Source organism: Gouania willdenowi, chromosome 19, assembly GCF_900634775.1.
Source record: "Gouania willdenowi chromosome 19, fGouWil2.1, whole genome shotgun sequence".
In the NCBI taxonomy this organism is placed as follows: Eukaryota; Metazoa; Chordata; class Actinopteri; order Blenniiformes; family Gobiesocidae; genus Gouania; species Gouania willdenowi.
Window position 1 is genome coordinate 2325208 of NC_041062.1, and position 26921 is coordinate 2352128.

At 37.5% G+C, this 26921-nt stretch overlaps 1 protein-coding gene across 1 annotated transcript in view; it reads left to right on the forward strand.

Annotated features, from left to right (window-relative positions):
• Window positions 1-26921, forward strand: part of LOC114481422 (zinc finger protein 385D-like) — a 55735-nt gene that overhangs the window by 23589 nt on the left and 5225 nt on the right. Inside the window, exons 3-5 of the mRNA XM_028476244.1 lie at window positions 21168-21319; window positions 24518-24625; window positions 26128-26314. Of these exons, the coding sequence (XP_028332045.1) occupies window positions 21168-21319; window positions 24518-24625; window positions 26128-26314 (447 nt within the window). The remainder of the gene's footprint in view (window positions 1-21167; window positions 21320-24517; window positions 24626-26127; window positions 26315-26921) is intronic.

Sequence of the window (26921 nt, forward strand, 5' to 3'; positions counted from 1 at the left end):
GTGTGTCTTGGTTCTAAAAGCTGGTTTCTTTGAGGTATTGTTTCTGTTCCATTATCTGAAACCAGTCTGGCACTTCTGAGACATTTCTATTCACAGGTAATTTTATAGAGGGAAATCCCAGTGGATCAGCAGTTTCTGTAAATCTCAGAGCGGTTTGTCTCAGCACAACTGATTTGATGATTTGAAAAGGTTGTTTATTCTTTATTCGGATTCTTTACCCTTCAGCACATCTTCTTGTTCCAGTCTACATCAATAAACACACTCGGTGACATAATGTGATTGGGTGATTAGTTGTTTTAGTGCCATTCATTTCCCAGGTGCATCTGATAAACTGATTAAAGGAGCAGTTTGCAACTCCTATAAAAGTAACTTATATATATATATATATATTTACTAAAGCTGTCACTATATAAGGACAGCTTTACATGAAACTAGTAGTTTGTGTGAAAAAAACAGACTCATTGAGCCCCGCCCCCTGCTGCTCCTGCAGCCTTTGGCAGATTGCTAGAATGCACCGCAACCGAGCAAAAACAACCAATCAGAGCCAGGATTGTGTTTGATGGACTGTCTGACAGCTGTTGCTCACAGGTCCCGCCCCTTTCCCGGAGCAAGAGCGCCATCTTTTTTACAGTGTACGGTCTGGAGGAGTAGAAGATGTAATTGTTTACTTTTCTGCTTGAAAGGCAATTACTGCTGCTTGATTTACATTATGTTTGATTTGTAATTGGTACACTAGAAATCTGTGGTGCATGTGTTGTTCATGTGCGCGCAGCAGCCTCGGTGTGCGCTGCTGTAAGTGACACTGAGTTGTTGCTGCTGCTGTGGTGTGTGCACATTGAGAGAGAGAAGCGCTGCAGTATTATGCTTTTAACAGAGCATGTTATATAACTGTGATGTTGCTGTCGGACTTGTTAGCTCCTCTGAGGGAGGGACTTTGGAAAGTTTGGAGGCAGGGCAAGAGAGCAGCGAGGAGAGAGGTATCTGAGAGTTGCTGACTGCACCTTTAAGGGTGTTATCTAACTGAGCTTGAAACTGCTCAACATTTGGTGTCCACTTACCTTTCCAACGAGGTTTTCTAGGTATTTTCAGCACACCTGTGTTGTTGAAGGGTCATTAATCACCCTCACTCAGCAGCTTCTGTATCATTCGGCAGTGCTGACCAGCTTGATCAATCAAATCTCCTCAAGAATGTCTCTAATGAAGTGCTGCCCAACCAAATGTCACTTTTTAATGTTGATTTATGAGACTGTCTGTCAACCATTGGAGTGCTGCACACATTTGGCGGCCTGTGTGTAACAAGGCACACCCAACTAAATATATTGTCCCTGCTGGTTTATTTCTGCCTTATTTGGACTTTATTTGGTTATCATCAGGGTGTTATTGACTTTTTCTGTGTGTGTTGATGACCATCAGTCATACTTTGGATGGTGAAATGGAATCAGTACAAAAGCTAGTGTGAATGTGTTTGTGGTTTCTTGACCCATACTTGCTTTAAAACCATCACAAGCTGCCATTATAATTAAAATCAGTCAATTGAGTCATATGTTGCATATTAACTCAATTATCACCTGCTATTATTACCTTTTCTTCTGCTTCCAATTAAATCTAACAGTCTCTCCCTTCATCCCTCCCTTTTTTTTTTAATTAAAACAACACAATCTCATATTTGTGGACAAGGATTAGGGCCAAAAAAAATTAAGACAAAAAGGTTATATTAACATTAAAATTGTGAGTGTCGTTTTGAGTTCTAAAAATAGGGTCACGATACAAAAAGAGTTGGGAACCACTACACTAAATACTGTTTCTGTCAACTTATTTATAAAATGACATTATTTAAAATGTGTGTTATCAATCGTTCATTCCATCTTTATGCTCTATAGTTGTTTTTTAACAGTTTTCTAAGCAAAGTGTTGTAGTTGGACAAAGGGGGGTACATGGATTCAGAAAAATGATAAAGGGGGTACTTGAGCCACTGCTTTAGAGGAGGAACAAAAACAAGTCGAACCAAACATTTTAACGTAACTGTTTAATTTAGTCTGTGCAGCAATGAAATTGAGCTAATAATACCCATTCACTCCCCACAGCTGAACTAGCTATTCCTTCATTTAGCATCATGAAGTGACTGCTCAAATGAAAAGAGGTTTTAGTAGGATGGCTCTCACAGGGCTCATTTGAAAAGAGAAGAGTAGCAAAGCTCTTTTCACTTCCTCCGCTACACACAAGACCGCAGAAGTTGCATCAATCTAGAGCTATAGTTCTCAGAATAATAGCGTGCAATCATAATTATCGCGTCTATGCGTCAGTAGTAAAAAGTGTGTGAATCTAATATAGGCCGAGCAAAGCGGCATCAATGTTTTTACATCCCAGCTTGCAGCTTTTCTCGCTCAATCCTGTAGTTTAACACAAATACTGAAATATGTCGGCATTTTTACCTTACAAAATCAATCATGGAAATGTAACATAAATTAAATCCTAATAAAACGGAAGAAACAAAAGTGCATTAAGCTTTTGTGTTGGTTAGGATCACCTGCTATAAAACTCCAGCTCCAGCAGAGCAGCCCAGTCCATAACTCTGCCTCACTATAATGAATAAGTCAATGGACCCAAAAGCAAAATTTACAGATTGTTAGGTGTGGCCAAAATCTGATCGTTAAATGGTCGGATATTAAAGAAGCAATGTGACTTTAGTATTTATTTTCTATATTGAGCCCTACATGCACTTTCGTCTTGGGTCGAATTCTCATTTGCAACATATTTTTTGGATATCCATTCTCTAACAACATTACAGGATCAGGAGAAAACCCAGTGTTTTTTGCTATCAACATACATGTATTTCCTGCCCTGGAGGAAAGGGAAAAAACAAAGGAATAGAAAGGCGGTTAAACCCAGAATTATGACATTAAATTAAATTAAATTATTACACCTCTGTACTATACAAAGCATATAATACAGGGTTTTTTTCTTCAAACTGTTTTATAGGAAATTATTTTCCACCATTTGTAAAAAAAAAATTTTTTCCAATCAAAATTAAATCTTTCATTTTCTTGAACCCCCTGGTTCCCCTCATCCAAGTGTAATCCTGCCCTGTCTTTACTTCTTTATACGGGTGTCCAGATCTGATATTAGCAAAAAAATCAGACTATATCAGCTTACATCTCAAATCTCTGATTTAAGCACTGCATTCAAGCTAATGTCCAGCAGCAGAACAGAACTAAATACTGATGGTAAAAAAAATAATCAAGTGAAGTTTGCACTTTAAAAATATAATTAGCTTTTATTGTTTTTATAGGCATTTTTTTCAGGGTTTTATCATTTATTTTTTATTCATTCTTTTCAATTGTAGATTATTCTTATGTTTATGTTAAACTAGTGGTTATTTTTGCATTTTTTTTAAATGTATTTTGTGTTGTTATTGTATTTATAAATGGGGTTTTTTTCAGGGTCCTCAAATTAATTTTTCATTTTTTTCATTCTATTGTTGAATATTTTTACGTTTGAGGTTAAAACATTATGTAAACCATTGTTTGATAATAAATGGGTCACTTTTTCTCATCTCTGTGATCCGTGCTGATATCGTATCGGATTATAACGGTATCGTACTCAAGTAATCAAGGCTGCAATATTGGAATGGTATTCAGAAGTGAAGAAGGTGGTTTGGGACACCCCTACTTCTTTACTATTTTCCCCCCTTAATAAAGTCTAGCTTACCCTTCCTCAGGGAGGGCTGGTGATATTCACAATTGTGCAACATTATAGTTTGATTGACGACTTAAAGGAAAAAGCGTGTGGTTGTAGTGAAAATATTGCACAACATATTCTGTATAGTGTCAACCTGTAACGAGAGATGTTAACATGGTTGAGAAAATGATAAATTATGGACTGCTGCAGATTAACTCCCCTTAATGCTTTATTAAAAGCTGAATGTGGCCAAACATACAGTAAGTAGCCGTCACGCACTCACTGACCCACTGAAACATCAGAATTGTGTATAAATAAGATGTTTGTTAGCTGGAGTTTGGAGCTGCTTGGCCTCATTTCAGAAGCTGCAGAAAGAGCCAAAGTAGAAGTCATTTTAAAGGCAATGACACATGCACTAGCGTCTATTATCATGCACAGTGTGAGTCACACATGCTGGGAACGAGGTTGTGATCCAGTATTCAATCCAACACCGAGCACCCACAGTGACTGTACGGAAGTCACAATTTATGAATGGAATTGAGTCAGAGATTTTTATTTCTCGCTTTGTTGTTTTATTTGCAAAATGTGAGTTATTATTGTGTACGTGAAGTACAGTCACGTAGACTGAAAAGTCACTGAGTTATTTGAATATTGCAGAAGAGTAGATTTTTATGATCAGTAGAAAGGTCACTTTGAAATAATTAGCCTGGATGCTCTTTCCATTATGCAGGGATGGTCATTGGTTATTGCTAAAACCATTTCCCGTACACTGATTTTGAAGTGCAGCATTAATCTTTGTGTGTTCGAGCGTTGATATTGTGAACATGCTAAAAATGTCTTTACGGATGAATAAAGATGAGCATAAAAGGGCTTCATAGGCCTTATTGTGTCAGTATTTCTACCTCCCACCCTCGTTCAGTCTCTAATATGCTGGTATAATTTCCATAAGTGAGATGGCATGTTCAACACACACACACACACATAAATAAACAACCATTGGTTATTGGGTCCATGGGATAGTTGGAACATTGATGTGCAGAGCTAACATACGACTGTTCTGCTCGAGGTCCATAGCGTGCACTTTGAACTCAGCTGTCTGAAATCAAGTGTAAAACTGTCAGGATCTGTCAGTGTTGTGCTTCCCTACCGTACTTATTCAAGTGGACATGAAGCCTGTAACAGAACAGAGACCAGTTGAATGTGTTTCTGTGCATGTGTGTTGCTTGGTATTTTTATTTCAAAGGAAAGATTTCACATGTTTTGTAATTTTGAACCTAACAACATGTTTTAGTCCCAGGATTTCTTTTAGGTCCGGCTCAAGGTTTTAAATGAATTGAAATAGTTATTTTAAGTAGCTGAATAAATAACACTGCTGCAGCACACACACATGCACACACACACACACACACACACACACACACACACACACACACACACACACTTTCCTGCAAATATCCAGATGCATTAAACCTCTTTTTCCTTCGTGCATCTAAAAGCGCACACCAGCCAATCATTAAGGATAATGCACACGCTGTAAAAAGGATTTTAAGATAAAAAACGGGCTACCTTTGTGCAGCTTTATGCAGATTTTTAGAACACCCAGAGCTGAAGCAAGTGCTCAGATATAAAAGGGTTGATATTAGCATAAATGTAGCAATGTTACACATTTACAGTTTATTTTAAAATGTTTAAAACATCTGTTGTATTAATGTACTGGACAATGTGAAAAGTTCTGCTTTAACGGAACACATAATACAGTATGTGGTAAGTATTTATTTATTTATTTTTACTGTAGCACTTTGCCACAATAACAAGCCACTCTTGGATTTTTACCCGAGCACGAAAAGATGGAAATGGAAAAAAGAAGAGCTCAACAAAAAAAATACAAAAAAAATAAAAAATCAAATGATTGTTTTTTGATTTGCTACAGGATGCAATAGAAGTTACTCGTTAAAAATGTATTTCTGTCATTTAGGTTTTTTTTTTTCCACACAGTGATTGATTCACAGTCAGTCTTTTTGTTTTCAACTCAAGTTTATTACAAACAACATTTTACGTGCTTTGCTCCTTATTAATCGTTGATTTGAATTCTTCTGTAAGTAGTTGATTGGTCAATCGGGGCAGTACATTGTTATTTATTGCATTTCTGCTAAAATTTCACTACGTGACTTGTATGTTGGTTAACAGAGAATAGAACATATTCACATAAAGAAAATAAACCCTCTATCAATAAGCTGGCAGTTCAGCAGAGAGCTGCAGCTAAAGCTCACTGAGTAGGAAGAGCCATGTTGAGTTACATATTTGGTTATTTACAGTATATCGGGCTGTAGCTTATTTTGTTTACAGATTGTGAGGCTTGTTAAACTGTAATTTATGCATAATGAGAGATTGTGATCATTGCCTGGTCTTTAGTATCTACTTATTACAGTCATGGTCCTGCAGTTTTGTGAATATTTAATGTTTAAATATTCTTGAAAGTCAGAGAATATGTTCAATGAGAAAACAAAATTGTGCTGCTCGGATAGGACGCAACTTAAAAAAAAAACTGTACCCTGGATGCACGGCCATATTGGAGGCACTCAGAGGTAAACACTGCGATGGATAAATGTCTGAAACCACAGAAAAGCTTCTCAAAATGTGCATAGTTGTAAAGACATACAGGGAAGGACTTGGTCACGATATTTGAAATTGTGAGGGTTTATTGGTGGTGCAGATCTATATGATCAATGACGACCTGGAGAGTGTTCTGTCTATAGCGTATCCTGATATGATCAACTACCTGGTTTTAACCCTAACCCAATCTGGGTCATCCTTTAGATTAAGGTCAGTAGCTTGATATGAATATTATTATCGTCACACTAGAAAATTAGTTCAGAGCCACTGCTATCAACAATTCACTAACCTGACAAGAAATGGGCCGAACAAATTCAGATGTTGTCCAGATGTTTGCCTCGTAGATCATGGTTTAGCTTCGCTAACCATTAGCTCCTCCTTTCCTCTGATAACTTTTGACATTGTTCTCCCTCATTTGTTCTAACTTTTGTCAGTCTATAAAACTCCAAATGTTTTCCACGGTTTGACTGATTGGTACAGCCATAAACACGGAAATAATTCACCGTTTACGTTCGGGATCTGCTTTGTTTACCTGCTGAGTACCTCCAATATGGCCACTTCTGGTTTGATGACATGCTGTGAAAACCCTCTATTGTTGGTCGATAATTTTAGGAAGGAATTTTTATCTGAGGGTCCAATTTACAATAACCCTGAATAGAACAAATGTAGAAAGGCAGAGATGGCAATGTTTGTTGTTCATTTTAGTCCTGTTAGCTCTCTCTCTCTCTCTCTCTCTCTCTCACTCTCTCTCTCTCTCTCTCTCTCGCTCTCTCTCTCTCTCTCCCCAAATCCCTTCTTGCTCTCTCACTTGCATATCCATGCACACAGCAGAGTACGCACTCACTCTTCAGGCTCTCTCTTTCCATCCTGGCTGTTTTGCTCTCAGGTGCCTTACACACGGCAGGGTGAGCAGCATCGAAGCATGACGAGTTTAATTGAAGCTCGTCTCTGTCCTTCTTTTGCTTCTTTACTTTGGATCACAGCCAAGCTCTATCAGTGACTGAAGGACTGTTAATTCACCTCAGGCAGGGCAGCAAAGTGCATGGGTGAGAGATAAGGTGCAAAAGAGGGAGTAGGGCGTCAGTGGGGATTTAATTTCTTTGAACAAAGATCCTGGAAACCAAAAAAACTGGAGACGAAAGTGTCGAGCAGAGGGATCATAAAAGACGTGGAAATGCTCCTAGGTAAGGACTGTATCTTTGTTTTTTGTTTTTTTAATACCTGCTGGAAAAGTAGTTGAAGTTTTGCTTGTGTTGAATTGCAATGATGTTGTAGCTCCATCTGCCCTGAAAGCACGTGCGCTCTCCTCTCCTGTCAGTGCGCGTTTTTACAACAATGACTTTACATCCAAGCTCAAGGGCAGGCTCGGGCTCCCGCCTACCATCTGCCCTCATTCAGCTCCCCTGCATTCAGAATGAGTCCCAAGCCTGTTTGTTTTCCTAATTGACCTCTTTTGATGAAGTGTGGAGTTCAAACCAAAGCAGTTTCGCTCCATCCCAGATGTGTCGAGTCATTTTAAAGCCACACAAGAACAGCGCCGATATCGCTGTGCAGATTGCCGGCAATTATGTCTTTGCCTCCCCAGGGAAATATACCCAGATTAGCTCACATAATTGGAGCCACTTAAAGATAAAGGCTTTGTGGAAAATTTCAGTCAATTGTTTTTGGGTTTTCAAAGGTATGACTGAAATGCTGATTAATTAGTTTTTGACTATTTTTTCTTTTTTTTTTTTGACAAATATGCCATAATTGATGCAGAATATTTTATAATTGTGTAAAATGTGTAAGTGTAAAACATAAAGCAGGGTGATACAGACCTCAATATTTTTTTCTGAAAATAGCGATATACGATATAAATCTCGATAATTTTATTTAAAGTCAAGTCTGACCAGAAAGACAATTCTAGGTTAAATTTACTGATGCAAAAGGCGACACAGGCATATTAACTAACACACAGCAGCACAATATGTGCCACTTTAGTCTTTTTCTCCTCTAAAGCAGGGGTTCTCAACTGGTCTCACCCTGGGACCCACATTTTGCCACGGTAATTAAATCTAGATTTATCGCCCAGCTCTAGTAAAACATAAGACAATTATTTCTCACATATATTCATTTCAAATAATCAAAAAAACTTTTTTACGTTGTAAAAAGCAGTATTTACTGTAATTTTTTAGATAACACAAAATAGTAAAACAGTCACAAAACAAGTAAATAGCAGATTATTGGTTTGTCATGCTCTAAACAACGTTTTTTAATGATGTGCTTCATGTTTATTTAATCTGTGAGCAGTGTGCAGACCTGTTTTACAGTGAGGACAAAAAACGAGCTAAGAAAAAAAAAAAAAAAAATCTGCGTCTGTGCCAGCTTTGTGAGCTTCTTTATTATAGCAGGAGATTAGTGAGATCAAAGAAACAAGCGGTTGGAGAGACGAGCTGTGCATGGCGGATACACCGCGTCTTTCCCCACCGTTCATCAACACCTCCTTTCATTGGTTGCAGTGACGTGGATGTAACTGTAACATGAGATGTGCACTTTACTAAACAAAGGACACATTTTATCATCTTTATGTGTATCTCAACCACAAGCTGAACAGTAGCAACTTCACGCTTATTGTTTTAACCACTATTTTTGCATTAATAAATAACTAAAGGTGTATTTTACAGTGTGACAAAAGGACAGTACCGTACACTAGAACTCTGAAGATATCTGTATTCCCTATGATGATAAAATATCTACTTTCTAAAATTATAGTCTCACAGTAAGACACAGAGACCACAGAGAGGAATTAATAGTTCAAGAATGAAAAGAACAATTGCTCCTCCCTCTTTGATGATTAACCACCTCCAATGTAATCAGATGTCTATAATGTCATATATCTATATGCAGCTTATAGATTTGAAGTAAAGTGGTGAGCGGAGGATTTACTTATTATACTTTTAAAATGTTAAAATAAACTTCAGGGAATGTTCTTTAATGAAAATAATTAATAAACAATGCAGTATGTGGAGCAATTGAAGAACCAACCAAACATAACTGAGTCAAATTTTATAAAGATTGGTTAATTATGAACCGAGACATGAGTTTTTGATTTAATTTTGCCAATGATCTGAATCTATTCTAGTCTCTGATTAAAATTTACTTTACAAATTTACAAAAGTACTTTTGACATAATCCCGCTAAAAGACACTCAAATAAACACTGGTTAAATATTACACAAATTAAATTATTCACATAAGTGAAACCCTAAAATGAAAAGCTATGAAATAGAAAGTTGGAGTTTTCACCTTATTTCTATTTCAGGTTTAAGGTAATTCATGAATAAGCAGTGGGAGTAAATACATTTTACTTCCTCAATCATTATGTATTGTTTTCATTTTTTAATGTGTCTTTTGTAAAGTATTCATAACTGTATTATTTCCACACTGTTACGGCCCTCTTCTGGACTTCAGAATCAGACTCAACAATCTTGACTCTAGAGCTTAAAATTAAATAGGAATAACTTCATTAGATTTAAAAAAATGTCCTACTATGGACTCCATAAAACTGTCTTTACCCTCCTCCCTTACAGGCTCCACAATGGGAGCACTACGTAAGATTTTCTCCACATGGCGCGACAATGATCCGTACCGGAAATGTGATTTTAAAGCACAGGACCATAGATGGTAGATATTTAATTCAAGCTTCCTCTAAAGGAGCATGTTGAAGGCACCAGCCATCATCATCATTTATTTATTGGTCCAGATAATACTTGTAGTCTGTTGGGTTAAACCGGTATGACAAGGTTAGATGTAAACCAGAAAAGCAACTTGACTCTCAAGCTTCATGGCCATTTTAGTCAAAAGTTATTGTGTACGTCAAGGATTATTTGTACAGTATTTCCTATATTTTTCACATGATCATGTGTTTCACAGCATGTCTTTTATCAACAAAAACCAACAGTATACGTCAGTCATGGAGCGTTGCACTTTGATCCTAAACATTAAACCACTTCTTTTCAGTTATAAAGTGTTTTTTATTTTGCCTTTTAGCAGCTTGCACAAAGCAGTGCACTGAAAAGATGTCCTCATCCTAGGTTACCAACCACGTAACCACTCGTGTGTGCATAGGACATGCACAAGTAAGTCTGACCCAAAACAAGTGAATAACACCGCCTCGTTTTCCACTCTGTGCCATGTTTGGCACCGTCAAGAAGACAGTTCTTTAGCACTTTCTGAATTAAAATATAGCTTTGTGTTCTGTGGAGGTTTTTTTTCACAATCTTTACCAGATGTCGGCAGTTATCTGGATCAGTAATTCTGATCATGGCAGCCTGATTATTCACAATTTATTATCCTCATTATTAACGATACATTAAGGCAAAATGTATAGGAGGCCAATACTTTTGAAAATTGTGATGAAATGCGTAATCGAGATATGATCCGGAATAAACTCTGTGGGGTAACTGAGGAACCAACATGACATAACTGAGTAAAAATTCATAAAGATCGTTTGATAATCAACCGAGATATGGATTTTAGAAATTTTGTCAATCATGAGCGATAGGGATTTTTGGATTTTTAAAACTGATTCAGAATCAGTATATTGATCCAGATCCCCTCCAAAAGGTCTGTGTTTGGTTAGATTTTTGTCAAAATCCGTTAACTCACTCACTGCCATTGACGTAAATATACGTCATTTCAAATCCAAAGCTCGCTGCCAATGACTTATATATGTGTCAATTGTGTTTTCCAAAGGGGGTTGCTAGGATACACTGTGGCAGAGTTCTCTAATGAATTTCAGGCTTGTACTATGATGTAGTGACCAACTGGTGCCATGTAGGTGGCAGCAGTGCACCTATGGATGAGAGATTAGCCGTGATGAGCAGAGGTCAGAGGAAGAGGAAAAGAGTTGATCAGGGAGAAAATGATGTAACAAGGGAAGACGGTGAAGTTCCCAGCAGCTCACAGCAGCGCTCACTCGAGCAGTGTGGCGATCGGGAGAGAAAACGGTCAACAAACGGGTCAACTCGGCATTGTCTGGGAGACTGAGGGGAGCACCATTCAACTCTGACCCAGATAGCAAAATAATAATAATTTTGCCATCGGAAGCCCGGTCTCAGTGTTTTTTTTGTAGTTTCATGGAAGAAAACCAATGTTGAGGTGTCCCTAAGACAGGTTTTTTTTCTCAGCTTTTTGCTTAGAAACTGGCATTTTGTGTTAAACTTACCTGTATTCAACTGCTGATTACGGAAGAACCAAACGAGCTAGATTTATTTATTTTTTTCTGATGGAAGTAGAGAGTCTATTCTTTCAGAATCTGCTTTCAGATTTTAGATTCAGTCAAAATGCTGTAAAATTGCCAGCAGTGAAGGGAGGTAGCCGTTCTGAAAATGGCTAGCGGCCAAGTAGTTTTGACGTAATCCTGCTAACAGACAAACAAACACACACACACCGGTAAAAATATTACCTCCTTAGTGTTACAGAATCCCATAAATGGTTATTCAAGAGGAAATTCACTTTCAGTGAAAATGTATAGAACAATTATACAGTATCTGATTTTTGGGGGTTTATATTAAAAAAGTAAGTCAGTTATGAAGATTTTAGTGCGTTTGTGTAGGCAGAGATCGTTACATGTTAGTCATTATTTACCTATTGGGAAACAGATTCAATATTCAGCAGCTTAGTGACTCATTCTTCCATTTGAAGGCTTTTGCGTAACAATATGGTTTTGAAATGCTTAATGGTAAAATGATACATGCACTTAAACTCATACACACACACACCTACAAATATAGGACGGAAATACACATCGCCAAAGTGCAAAGAGGCTTACTGTGAAACAAAACTGAAGTACCCAGAGGAAACACATTCCCAGGGAAAAGATTCACACTTGACCACGACGGCACAAAACCTCCGACTGTGCCTGTTATGTGACAAACTGCTCCAACAAGCAGCACACGATCCTTTCTTTAATGTTATTTTTAGATCTACAGACTAATCCTCATTGTATCATACATACAATACATACTCTATAAGCTTCTTAGTGCTCATACAGTTTATAAATACAAATCCATTTATGTTTGCTAATGGTGGAAATTCAAGTTTCAACCAAAACACAATGAACTTCCTGCAAATACTCAAAAACTGTTCACTGTAAGAGACAAGGGCCATAATATGAAGGGTCACACTTATTGTGCGTATAATAATAAGCAACTTTTGTGTTTCTGTTTTTGGTGTGAAACTATGAAACAGTCTAAATGTGGAGCTGAGGGAATGTCTAAGGATCAAGTTTTTTAAAAGAAAGGTCAAAATAAATGATTTATAGTCTGTATAGGAAATAATACAGTACTGTATGTATGTATATGGGTGTATTTATGTATATGTACACGTTATATGTATATAGTATTTGGATTTGGATTCTTTGGACTTGGTCATTTGTGTAATATTAATGGGTTGTGATTGTACTTGTAATGTTGTGGCAATTAAGTGATGATTGTCAAATAGATAGTTTTTTACAATAATAAAAATAACTAAGCAAGACCTGTATTTGTACGGCAAATACATATTTGGCAAATTGGAAAAAATGACAGCCTGTATCTGGATTTGTTGACAAGTTATATAATGCAAGAAAAACAGAAGACTGACCTTGACCTTAAATATGACCTTGAGCAAAAGTCAAGGTCACACATTGAAAAGAAATGTTGTTCAATTGTACCAGTCTGAGCACTGGATCTCAATTTGTGGACAAAAAATGTGAAGTCATGAACTTTGACCCCTACCAATCTTTTTACTGGTAGGTCGTACAGCTTCGGTCCAATTAAATAAAATACTCCACTTGAGATGAGCTTTTCATAAATGTACGATTATGTGCGATTAATATTCATAGAGATATGGAAAATGTTGGTTTTTGACACTTGACAAGACCTTGACCTTGACATTTTTACCCCAAAAATGGTTGACTGCATATTCTTGACATTACCCCTATGAGATGACATACATGTCATTAGTGCTGCATTATTAGCCTAGGAGGAGTTTCACGACAAAGGAGTTGCGGAAGAAAAATAATAAGAATTCTGAGAACAATGTATTTGACAATTTTCAATTGTCAATTGTATAGTGTCGCTCATAGTGACATTATAAAATAATGATAATATAATTCAATATACCACACAGGTAAATGGGTACAAAATCTTTTGTTAATTGTGAATAAGGGTCAAGAATTAAATAAATATAAATGTAAACGTCATCCTGCTCCGTTTCAGGTGCAGTTCCAGGAAGAAGGATGTCAATGTTTGTTGCATTTTTTGGTTGGTTTTCATTTTCCTTTTGGAATTTAAATTGTGTCTGAAATAAACGTAGCATAAAAGAATGGTGTTCATCTTTTTGGCAGATTACCAATAGTGGCTTAATGTAAGTTTTCATACATTGTTGGGGAAAATAAGGTCTACATTTCTAATGTATTCTTCAATCATAGAGCTGGATTTCTCACCTCTTCTCATCAGGATGTTCCATCGAGTTCCTTCTCCAAAGCATGACTTCATTAATTCCCTTTTTATATATACACATGCATTCATCAAGCTCTGTTGTTCATAGGGATAAGGGTGACTCACCAGGAAAACCAGGACAACATTTTTACCAAATGAATGGAGCTGCAAGTCAAAACTGAGAACAGCTTTTTAGTAGTTTGGATTTCTGCCTTGAATTTCCATCATGTCAAAAACTACTGCATGTTTCAAAAGACACATCCTGTCATATATATTTAATCACAATATACTTTATACTTGTATAATTTAACGATGACACTGCAATTTACCTAAAAAACTAGGCCTTGAGGAAAGTAATAAACTATTTTTTGAGCATGAGAAATAGGCCGGTACCAACTTGGACACCCTTAACAGTCCTCAACGCAAGAATGAACAGAAGAATAAGCAAACCTGATTTATATGACTAAAATGTCTTAGAAAATAACTATTACCACAACTCTGTACAGCACTTTGTGATTTTATCTGCAAAAAGCGCTTTATAAATAAACTACTTACTTACTTACTTACTATTCGGAAAGTACTTAATTTCACCAGCCCAGACTAGAGAACCATGATGAAAGGTACTACGATCTGTAATTAACACATTAACACATCAACATTTAGAATTCAAACAATAACAATTGATTAATGTGATTAATCATGAAATTTGATGCCCAGAACCCAAGCTTGCTTCACTTCAGCGTCTCTTCATTCCCATGCTGCTGTCAATCTGTCCATCACTATAAGCACCAGACATTTGGCCCCTCAAACCCTGTAATGGATTTCCAACTGAGTGGGAAACTATTAACGCATGAAGCAGGGGAAAGGGGCGCATCTTTAGGACCCACCAAGTCTGACAGCTTAGATGTTACGTAGGAGAGAGATAATTGTATACTATTCTGGTTGTGTTGCTGCTGTCAACCTAATGGTGCAGTCACTTTAATCTCCTTACTTTTCTGTCGTTTATATTTGAGTTGCATCGTTTACTGAAATATCACGGCAGTCACTTAGTTGTACATGTCTTTGACAATCTTTGCAACTTTTGTGCGTCAGTTTTCTGTGTTCGAAATACTATGATTGCCATGTTTTTCCCTGAATAGTAAAGATCTGAACAACTAACTTTTGATGAAATAACAACTCTAGCTGGTTCAGAACACTGCAACTCTGGTCTCATCCAGGGTGCGGCGAAGGCGTAGACAAAATAAAACCTTTACTCTCCTCTCTGAAACAGTCAGATGTTATGTGGCCTTGATAGGCCTGGTCCCTGTAAAATCTTTATTTCAAGGTGTGATTGTCATCTCTGAAGCTGCTAATCCTTCAGTTACAGACAGCCATAATTACTCATTTCATGAGGCGGAAAGCGTTGCACACAGGCTTTAAATATCGATGAAAGCATAACACACATCCACAGGCTGCTGCACTGCAGGTCTGATGGGGCTCTTATCTCAACTGAAGTAGTATGGTGGCAGTTTATTTTGAAAGTATTTTATGCCAACCTACCTCAGCATTAGAAAAAGGTCAGAGAGTTGGGAAATTAAACTGATCCCAACAAACTCCGTGAACTCAATTCGTCGGTAGTCACCCCTTTTTTATTTCCCAAATATCAGTTTTATTATTCATTCAGTGGTGGTGGATCATTCGTGACCACATTGCAGCAATTTCTCAGGAAAAAACAAACAAAAACAACAGCTGCGTACATTCTGTGCAATACATTTGATTTCAATATAAACAGAGTAAATTAAATGTCATCGAAGGTATAACTTGGAATGTCTCAAAGAGGGGAAAAGAAAATATGTAAATCAAACAATCAAAGAGTGTGATCTGTGCTGCATGGCACCCTGCTGAAAGACAGACAGAAAATCATTGTCTGATGTGGCCCTAACATACTGTGTCACAATAAAAGTGATTTATGTACGACACAGACCAAGGCAGGGCAAGTGTTTCTCGCTGTCATGGAAATGAGGCCTTTACTCTCCTTTTTCTTTTTGATTTTTCCTGCTCAGAGAAGCTGTCAGTGATGGTTTTAATGGATGCTAATTCATCCTCCAGAGCTCATCATAAGCACAAAGCTTTCTGCCTGTTGTGTGAAGCAATGAAGTGCATCATCATTGCAGGAAAAAGCAGTGTGTGTTAACCACTTCTGTTTAATGACTCAAAATGCTGGATGTTTCATGGTGTTATAGACTTCGATTGTTAGAAGCACATATTTTATGGAGTGTAGAAAGATGCTTTTGCTGTGACATTCTTTAATACATAATCATACACATTTGATCAAACATTGTGTGTTAACAGTCATTTCTTAAATACTTTGTTGTGAGAATGTTAATATTTGCTTTTCCAGTGATTTTTATGATCAACAATACTAATAGAGTAACAAAACCCCAAAACTACAGTACTTTTTTCTGCTGAAAACAAATGTATATGGTATGAAGTATTTCCATTTTGCTGATTTTTTTTTTTTTTTTTTTGTAAAAATTTAAGAGTGGCTGCCCTCTATGGGTTGAAACATGGCTATTACAACTGAATTTTGCTATAAGCCTTTTTACACTCAGAAATCTCACTCTGTTCAGTTCTTGCACATGAGGTCAAAGGTCAAGAGGGATAAACTCTCCTTGGCCGACAGCGAGTCTGACAGATTTAGGTTATTTTACCCGTTGGAGCATTGATTCCTTGAAATATTTTTTGCGTAAATATAGTATGGTCTCCCAGGTAGAAATGCCGAGTTAGCTGCTAAAGCTATAATGCTGTTCACGAGCTAAAAATTCAGTTTTTTTTCTGGCTTTTCAAACTGTTTCACTCATTGACCTGTCCATCTTGTGCACTTCCTTCAAATTTGTAAATTGAAATAAAATATTAGCTTAATAAAAATAATCATGGACCTGGTTAGTGAAAGGTGTACCTCGTAAATGTATCTTTTCAAAGTGAGTCTGAATATGTGTAATATGAATAATATAAATACTATTAAAACACTAAAGATTTCTGGAATAAAATTACAAACACTGTTAGGTTGGAAATATCAACAGCGTGAACGAGCGTGTTGACGTTTATATCCCTATCGACCTATGAAAGGTGAAAAGGCTTATTGGTTTCGAATGGTGAATTGTGATGTTTTGGTGGCTTCTTATGTCACAAACCACCACTGTTGGCCCCGCCCCTCCTATAACAAGTTTTGTCGAACTAAGGCCGGGCCCGTGGAACGTCTCTGCGCAGAATAGTTTGTACCACGTTCCCGAGAATTCAGTTAAATGACTCAGTTCCACCGAGTAAAAAAAGGTCTCCGAGAGGATCTTGACATCCGCTCATAGAACATCCATGTCAGATTACAGCCCGAGTCAATGAGCGTTAATGGAGGGGTAGTCATTTGAAAATTGGGGGCCTCCTGGTGCCCCATGGCACATATGGAGTAATGGGCCCGATTCTAAAAACTAGCCCCTGTTGACTGCGATATGTGGCAAGTAAGTTGTATTGAGAGAATTGTGAATAGAGAGCTATAGTGAGTAGAGCCCCGCCCATAATCAGGGCATTATTTTAGACACGTCAGCCAAAAACTCGGGGTTTAGTTTCTCTTTAAAGCAGAGGTGTTTTGTTCATGGGCCAAATACGGACCCATTTGATCTCAAGTGGTGGGAAAATGAGCATTTTGAACATGAATGTTGTTGTTGTGGTTGTATTTTAATAACGTGCTTTTCATATTTAATGCAGACAAATAAATAATGGGCATAATGTAGGCTTCAATGTCAGAATGCATTAGCATCTTTTGGACGGGGCGTATCAGACGCTGTCATTAGTAGCAGCAGTGTCTCCATTCCGCCATGTTGGCTCCGACTGAAGACAAGTCTGGTCCAGATAGATGAACTCATAGGAAAAAGCCGATGCACCCTTTTCCTCTGATGCTTTCAAACCATTTGCTGCATTGAACGCTTCAAACTGGTTTTTTTTCCCTTTCCAACCTTAACGAAAAGATGCAATTTCTCCCCCTTTGTGGCGGCTGTGATGTCAAATCAGCCACAGACTAATCTTGAAATAAATAGAGATTAAGCCTTTCCACCCCAGTTTTCTTCAATTTCTCTGGCTCATAATCTTTCATCCGTTCCCAGTATGGTAGGCTGGGCTGCTGTGACCTGCACTTCCAGCTTTCCTGCGCAGACAAAAGGAAGTAAATACAGATTAGTCAGCAGGAACTGGCTCTGTTCAAAATGAGGATTTGCATTTAGAGCAAAACAAACAATTGTCAAGTTCTTGAGTTTGTGCAGCAGGTAAATATATTTGTGTATGTCACCCTTGGCCACTAACCATGATAGTTCTACAGTATTGTGTTCTACAATTTTGCAAATAATCTTTTCTAGTCATATTTACTCAATATAGTACTTGTTATGTTTATGTACCCTTTACCTTATCTACAGTTACCTTACATAGTAAAATAAAGTATGTTTATTAATATTCATTTTCCACTCATATCCTCCCACTTGTTCACTCTCCTTGTTCGATTTTGACCATTTTAAACGTAATAAAATAATGCTGAATCTTATCAAAGACAAAAAGCACATGTTCTATAAAATATGGCAGCGTAAGTCCTTCCCAAATATACTCCAAAAAATCATTGAGGAATAAGTTGGTTAAGTGGATATCTACATGATGATCATCTATACCTTCAAATATTCACATCATCACAAAACATGAAGCCTCAGACCTGTTTTTATTTCCTTCTGCAACTCAACAAACTCTTTATACAAGTATTTCACAGATTTTGACAGAATCTGAACCAAAAATAGACCTGCTATTATTCCCTATTTACAGAGTTGTCACTGAAACATTTAGGTTCACCTATCATGACGACCGTAATTATTCAGTTTAACACTCTGGGTCATAAAGTCAAAATGACAAGTGACTATTTTTAAAAACTCTTGAGAACACATTCCCCACAAGATTAGATTAAACTAATATTACCACCAAAGTTAATTCAACTTGTTAACTGGACCACCTGAGCTCACACTCTGTACACTGAAATACCCAAACTAAAAGGAGAATACCTCATTATAAACGTTACCAGTTGTTGTAGGACCGTTGGAAATCTGTTTCTGGTTAAAGGAGTTAATGAACGTATCTGTCCCATGTCTTTATATGCATAAAAGATTAATTTCAGATTAACAGACATTACACAGACTTTATTCAGCCTGTCAAAGCAGAAATAAATTTGTTATGAGTTTGTCACGCCACAGAAATATGTGTCATTGACCACTGAGTCAAATTTGAAAGATGAAAAAAATTGCTAAGTTTGGTCTCAAAATCGTGAAAAAACGCTGGGGGCGTATCATTTAGAGGCACTGGAACCACGCCCACGCACGGGAAGGGCGCCGCCTTCGTGTATTAACCCCAACCTTATGGGAGAGACCAAAAAACTTGGATCGGGCCAAACGAGGTGTCCACGGAAAGGTCTTCTTCACCCGAGTCCGAATATGTGCGTCCCTCCCGGGTAGGGTCTGAACTGCGCCTGCTAGAGGCGAAAAACTAAATTGCGGTGCAAAAAAGTACTAATTTTATTGAAAATTTAAAGTGCAATTTATTCCCCCGAGTCTGAATATGTGGTTTGTTTTTGGCTAGGGACCGAATTTCGCCCGCTGGAGGCTGCAAAAGTTTGGTGTGCTTCAGCAGCAGGGTCGGGTTTATGCTAATGATGGCTCCGTTACATAACATGGCTATGATTTCTGACCCGCCATTAAATCCTGAACACAGAAATTTGAAACACAGTTTGTGAAGCCTAGCTCCACATTTACATTATAAATGGTTGAATGGCTTTTTACACGTTTTTAAAAAATACATTTATGACCTATTTAATGTGTTTGGAAGAAAATGGATGAATTTGCTTTACACGGACTTTAAACATTTTGATCCAACAGAGTGGAGAAAAATACCTTATGATCTGTGTGTAATTTTCTAATAAAGTAAATAAAACCACTGTGCACTGCCACTGAAAAAGCTCAAAAAACAGAATTCACTGATAAAATAATAAGGTTAATAAAGAAAACTGCTTGTATTGAGATCCGTGTGTATTTTTTGTCGCACGGTTTGGTCACAAAGCAATGATTCATAGCTATAGATTATTATGAGATGGCTCTGCCTCTGCACCGAGTCCAACCACAGCGTATTATTCTCTGTAGCTTGACCTTGTGTTTCTGCTTTTCCATCAGATAGAAAACTCCCATTTATTTCTACGTGTTATCAGTGTTACAGACTGCCAGTTCCAGTCTGCTCGGTTTTGTTATTGCCTGCTTTGTAATTCATAAGGATCTGATCAGATTGTCGCCTGGCTGTGCAGTTCTTTGGTCAGTGCACTGTATTTCTGGTTCAAATGTTTCTATTAGCAAAATGGAAACATGACGACAAGGGATACATGACGCTTCAGCAACTCTTCAGCAAACGCACTAAACATAAGCACAAGTGTATTTAATATTAACCTACCCACAAAATCTATACAAAAACATTAGTATATGACGTTTGATGTAATACTTTTTTAATAAATAGCTGATAATGGTGTCGGCGGGTGACGGAACAATGTGTCTTTTGATATTATGGATTTGACAGGCTATGTGAGTCTGACTAAACCAACAGAGAATGAATTAAATATCAGATATCTACTATTTTTTCCAGTTCTGACCTCCTTTAGTAGGGTTTATGTCTCCCTGGACATCTGCGTCATGCTATTTGGGTTAATAAGTGTCTAAATTGGATGGTGCAGGTGATTATTTGTTTTATTTAACCTTTTGAAAGACTGGTCTCTTGTCAGGGTGCGCTTCACACTGCCTTTATTAGACCGGGAAGGGCTGCAAGTAGAATGGAGGGATTGTTGTGTTGGTGATCCATCAAAGTCCTGAGAAAATGAAGAAAAGCCAAGTAGAGTTGCAAATAATTCTCTATTCTTCCCTCATTCCTGCTGAACGAACCCTTACAGCAGTGGTTCCCTAACTTTTCACAGTCCCGTACCCCTTCAGACATTTAACCTGAAGCCATGTACCCCCCATCGCTGCACACTTAAAAAACATGATAATGTTTTTTCAACCTTGGGGTTGTGAGCCCATGTGGGGTTGCCTAGAATTGAAATGGGGTCCCCTGAAAAGTCTAATAGTTTATTATAATACAAATACTGATTAAATGTATTTTTAAAATGTTTGAATTATTAAATAAAATGCTGTATAAAAATGGCGAAAGCCTTTCTTTATTGTTTGCTTTTTTTTTTACTAAAGCTGTTCAGGTTTTAGCGAGTGAATCATTCAATGGGTTTTTTACTCTTTCATGGGCATTCAAATATATAATTAGTCAGTGTGTATCTGATGTTTTCTGCCTCGTTTGAACCAAATGTGACCCGTTTGTGCTTCAGGTCTGTCACAGAGGCAGGTCCATCCACTGCTGGGCTCGCTGCCAGTGCCAGGTCGACACATCTTACAACAGACTCATGCCCAGCTGGAGCACTTCCTGCCGCTCAGGGTCAATGGCTCGTCGCCACTCAGCCTCTTCCCCAATTTCAGCACGGTAAGATCCTGCTTCACACCTCAGACATACACCTGTCACACAAAGATACAGAGACTGTCCACTTAATCAAAACATTGCTTTTAACTCACTGACTGCCATTGACGTACTTATACGTCATTTCAAATCCAAACGTTCACTGCCATTGACGTATATGTACGTCAATTGTGTTTTTCAAAGGGGGTTGCTCGGGTACACTGGCGGAGTTCCCGGGCCAAACGAGTCAACTCGACATGTCGGGAGTAGGAGGAAGTTGCGTGTGTGGGAACTAGGAGAAGGGGGTTCTGTTTTTGTTTCCAAAAAGGTCCGCATTCACACGGCAACGTTTCAAAACGATCTCTGTTTACATGGGATCACTGGAAGCATAAAAAACGATGGAGTAAACATGCCAGGCGGTAGGATTTTGCAATGAACCAAAATAAGCAAACACAAGTAAGAGTGTTCATCTGCATCACTCTTTGGATTTAAACTGAATTTGTCCAACAAAGTGTAGATTTACTTCACCATCACTTGGATCAATGAAGACGTTAGTCAGTAACAAAAACGTTAAAACCAAAGAACACAATATGCAAACAACACAATAGAATGATATAGAATAGAACAAGAATAACAAGAATAAAATTAATACAAATATGCATAAATATGGGCAGGAGATCAGCAGGTATAGTTACAGATTTGTAATATTAATATTTAATTAAGAGAAAACATATACAACAGTGATTGTAAAGGGTGTGTTTCATGTTTATTAAATGTTTCAAAATTATTATCATTATTATTATTTGGGAGCGGGGGCAATTTGTTGCCCCTCCAGCAGATGGCGCCCTAGGTGGCCACCTGTGTTGCCTGTCGGGAAGGCCGGCCCTGGTGTTACAGCATTAAACCTCTACGTAGCTTCTGTAGCTTAGCATGAGGCTACTTGTCATGTTTATAGTTTAATGCAGAATGAGTGGCTATTAAATAACACTGAGTAATTAAAGAAACTTGCCTACATGAGTCTTCAAGCACCAAAACGCTGTTGTTGTGTAAATGAAACGCCATAACGCAACAAAATATTGGCGTTTTCACTAGCAAACATTCTTGTGTAAACGGAGCCTAAGACTATAATATATAAAACACTGCAACTTTATTAAGGGACCTTCAATCCTCCGTTTCCTGCTGTGCACCATCTGTAGCGCGTGTGTCATGCTCTGCTACAACTTTTGAGTAGACACATATTTTATTCATGGGATTTCTGAAATGTTTAGAGGTTACTGGTAGCACTTCCAAAGTTTACAAGTGAACATGTCATCTTTGGAGTTGTACGAGTTTGCTCGCTGTCATAATGCAAAATATTTCCTGGTGAGCTAAGCTAACACAGCGACAAGAAAAATTTACTTTTCTAAAGGTTTATTTTCCTACAGTGTTTTTAATCATTAAGAGCACTCAAGAGTGCAAACCTCTGTCAAACGTCAAATATACATTTGGTAATTGTTATTATTCACACTTTAAAGGCTTGGAAGAAATTTATATCCCCATTAATATCCATACAGTATGTTCAAATATGGGCACCCCCATTTTTTCCTCACAGAAATCGCTATGATGCAGAGACCGGTAAGGCACATGGATAAGATTTTTAAAAAAAGGGGGTTATTATGTCGGGACCCTGACTTACTAAGTTGGGGTCATGAGATATTAACTTGGAGCCCGAGATAATAAGTCGGGGTTCGAGGTAAAGTTGGGTGGGGGGGCACCAGATAATTAACTCGGGCCCCGAGGTAATCAGCGGTTTAAAGTAGAATGCCCATTTACATCACGTATTACAGCGAGAATTATGGTGAAGCCGACAGGAGCTTCATGGTGCGTTCAAGTACACCTCAAATCACACCAACAGTACTGTACAGGCATATTGTACCAAAATTGCTTGAAGAATGTGTTGGAGTTTGCTGAAAACAGTTTGATTTTCGATGCATTTTCGGTACTATAACCCTGTACAGTATTGTTGGTGTGATTTATGCTTGCAACTGAGGTGTACTTGAACACACCATGAAGCAATTTTGATACAATTAGCCTGTACAGTACTGTTGGTGTGATTTGAGGTGTACTTGAACGCGCCATGAAGCTCCTGTCGGCTTCTGACGGCTTTATCATAATTCTCGATGTAAACGGTCATTCTACTTTAAACCGCTGATTATCTCCGGCCCTGAGTTACTATCTGACTTCGTCAGTCGGAATCCAGACTCCCTAAGTCGGGATTCCGCCATAATTACCCCCTTTTTTTTAAAATCCCATCCATGTCCCTTACCGGGCTCCGTACTATGAAATGTACATTCTGGATCTGATCTGGATGAAACTGAGTCAAATTTCATAAAGATCAGTCAATTACGAACTTAGATATACATTTTTGAAATCTCGCCAATAATGACACGCCTATTTTTTAACGTGATCCAGAATTCGTATATTGATCTGGATTCCCTATGAAATTTAATGGAATCTTCCATATCAAAAGGTTTATCTTAGGTTAAAATTTTGTCAAAATACATTAAGCATTTTGAATGTAATCCTACTAACAGACAAAAAAAACACCGACATTTGGAGCTAATCATCTTTTTTTTAAACTTTTTTTTTCTAAAGATAAGAGCAGGCCAATCCAAGCAATATTAAATAACTATTTATTTCATAACACACCATGCTTTACCTATTAATTAGGATTGACTAACTAAATATTCTTAGGTGACATTTAAAGCAACATCGTAGCCTATCAGCACCAACATATTGCTTTGACGTGTTCTAAATCAAGCCCTTCTGTCAGTCACACACAGACACTCTGACACATTTGGTCAGGCTTTGTGCAAGTGAGCGACAGACGTTTATATTCACCATTTAGCTTTACCCAGAATCAGGACTGTTCGAGGAAAATTGCAAAGGCACATGGGAGGCTGTGTAATTCTCTCTGTCTGGGAGTCTCGCTAAAAATACAGCTTGAATAAAGCAGCTGTGGCATCGGGATTAAAAACATAAGTGGAAGTGGTTGAAAATGTTCGTTTAACACTTCACTGCATATTTTGATAAATATAGATGGCCGGAATTCAGACATCAGACATTTGCATGCTCAAGGATCATTGCATGACAAAATGTTTGGTAAAGAAATCCTTAACCTTAAAACCTTAAACGACTACATGAGATTCTTTTTATTTCTTAGTGTGTGTGTTTTGTGTATTTTAGATGGACCCTGTGCAGAAGGCAGTGATCAATCACACCTTTGGAGTGGCTCCTCCCAAGAGAAAACCCATCATTTCCTGCAACATTTGTCACCTGCGCTTCAACTCCACCGTAAGTCTGCAGGGTTTTCTGTGTGAACTACAAACAGCCCATGAGACCTAAGGAGAAATATAGATGTACAAAAGTAAAAAATTAATGTCACTACAAGATTTTACTGCAAAGAATTGATCTCAAAGTAGTGTGTCAGTGTTTTGATGTTTTAAGAACTAGATTATGGTTTGATTATTTTCTCTCTTTGTGTGCTTCAATAATTTTTTTGTTTGTTTTTTTTTTACTTTTTTTCTGTCTTTTTCCCTTCTTTCTTTTTTTCCCAGTTGTTTTTTCTTTTTTTCCCCCATTTTTTTTAATTTTATTTATTTTTTTTATCTTAATTTTTTTCAAAAAAAAAAAAGGGGGGGGGATTAATGAATTAATTGGAAAAAAAAAAAAAAATGTTCCTACCTTTTTTTGAAGCAGGCTGTTAATGTATTTTGTGTCATTTCTGTGTTTTCATCACTATTTTCTAATGTCGAGGCTCTTTCAAAAGGTTATCATGGCCCTTTAGCCTATCTGGCTTTTTCTGTTTTATCACACCTACTGTATCTATTCATATGTATTCAATATTTTTACTCTGGATATATTTTTTTTTAGATTGTTTTGGCTAAATGACAATTATTCTCCCTTTCTCTGACCTACTGTATGAAGCTAAGGCCTTTTGTGTTACCCTTAAATCTTGTCCATTTCTGTCCCTGCTCTGCGTTTGTGTCTGGGAGTTATTTTCTAGCTCACATTTCATTCCTTGAAATTATTAAAACCCATAGCCGTGAGCTCAAATATATTTGGGTAAAACTTTTAATGACAGCATACTGAATCCCACAGTCCAAGCCCTTGTTCTCTAAATTAACTGAAAGAAAGAATGTGTGCACAACTGTCTTCATGTTATCCATGGCATGGCCTGGTGACCTATCTAGACTGTGCCCTTCATTATACCCGAAATAAGCCGAGACAAACTCCATCACCCCATGACCCTGATCAGGATTAGTGGATAGTTCACATTTCAGATATTTCTGTCAGCAAAATGTTGTAGTAAAATAATAATCTTGAAAAAGTTACAACCCCAAAATGGCACCTGTTAAGAGACATGCTTACTTTAGTGGATTTGTGGAAGAGGATTGAACTGAAAAAGTGAGTGTATTGTTCTGTATTTTATGTGTTAAACCTTAACAATGTTGAGAGTTATTGTTAATGAGTTGAATAAAGTTTGACTTATCTGCCTATTTTGTTTCACTTAATGCACCTTAATGATAATAATAATAATAAAAATGATAATAATAATAATAATAGTAATAAACCAGTGCGCCTTATAATCTGGTGCGCCTTACAGTCCGAATAATACAGTATGTGTAATCTCAATTCTTCTGACACACAGTGAAGCAGATGGAGAGACGACAGTTTTCTGAGGCTGTTTGTCTGTAATTAAATAAGGCAGACTGCATATATACCCTAAAAAAACTAACTCCAATCATTATTTTCATCTTCGTGTGTGCTTATATTTGTTTGTGTGTGACTACCAGACCCAAGCAGAGGCTCATTACAAAGGTCACAAACATGCTCGTAAACTGAAGGCCTTGGAGATGCAGAGGAATCGACAGAAAAACGCACAAAAAAGTCACTCCATTGCAGAAAAAGGCAAAGATGGCGAGAAAGAGATGATGGGAGAAGAAACAGCGCTTACAGACGCACTGACAAAAGACAAATCAGGTACCCTTTTTTTTTTTTTTTTTAAGGCAGCCTCTCTTACCCCCCTTAGAGTAATTACATCCAATTGAAAGGACTCGAGCACCAAGGCTTGGTAGCTGTCACTCAGCTGGTTAATTACCAGCTATTACCTGTCCTGCCATCATTGGCTCTGACGGGGGGATAATGACTCCTATCAAGCAAACACATTCTGCTTCCTGAGAAGCTTTAGAGAGCGTCAGATACATCTGAAGGGTTTTCTTCTCTGGCACTCGCCATTTTGAGTTTAAACCGACTCTTCTTTGATTGAAGTTCATCTTTTTTTTTTCTCTATTATGAAATTTTGTGCTGAAAAAATGACTTTCAAATCAGTGAAATATTCTAATAACTGGCTAATATCTTAATACAATATCTTATTGAGGATCAATATGAGAAACGCAAGATAAGGCAAGTTCGCTAATATTTAACTGAAATTTGTGATTGGCCTTTATGATTTCTGTTGCAAACACAGTTGCCTTAAAAAGAAATCTAATGTTCGACCAAGATCCAAACCGTAATCTAAATATTTACTTCAAATGTGGTTTACTGACCAAATTACTTTGTAAATACTAATTTATAAAACATGATTTTA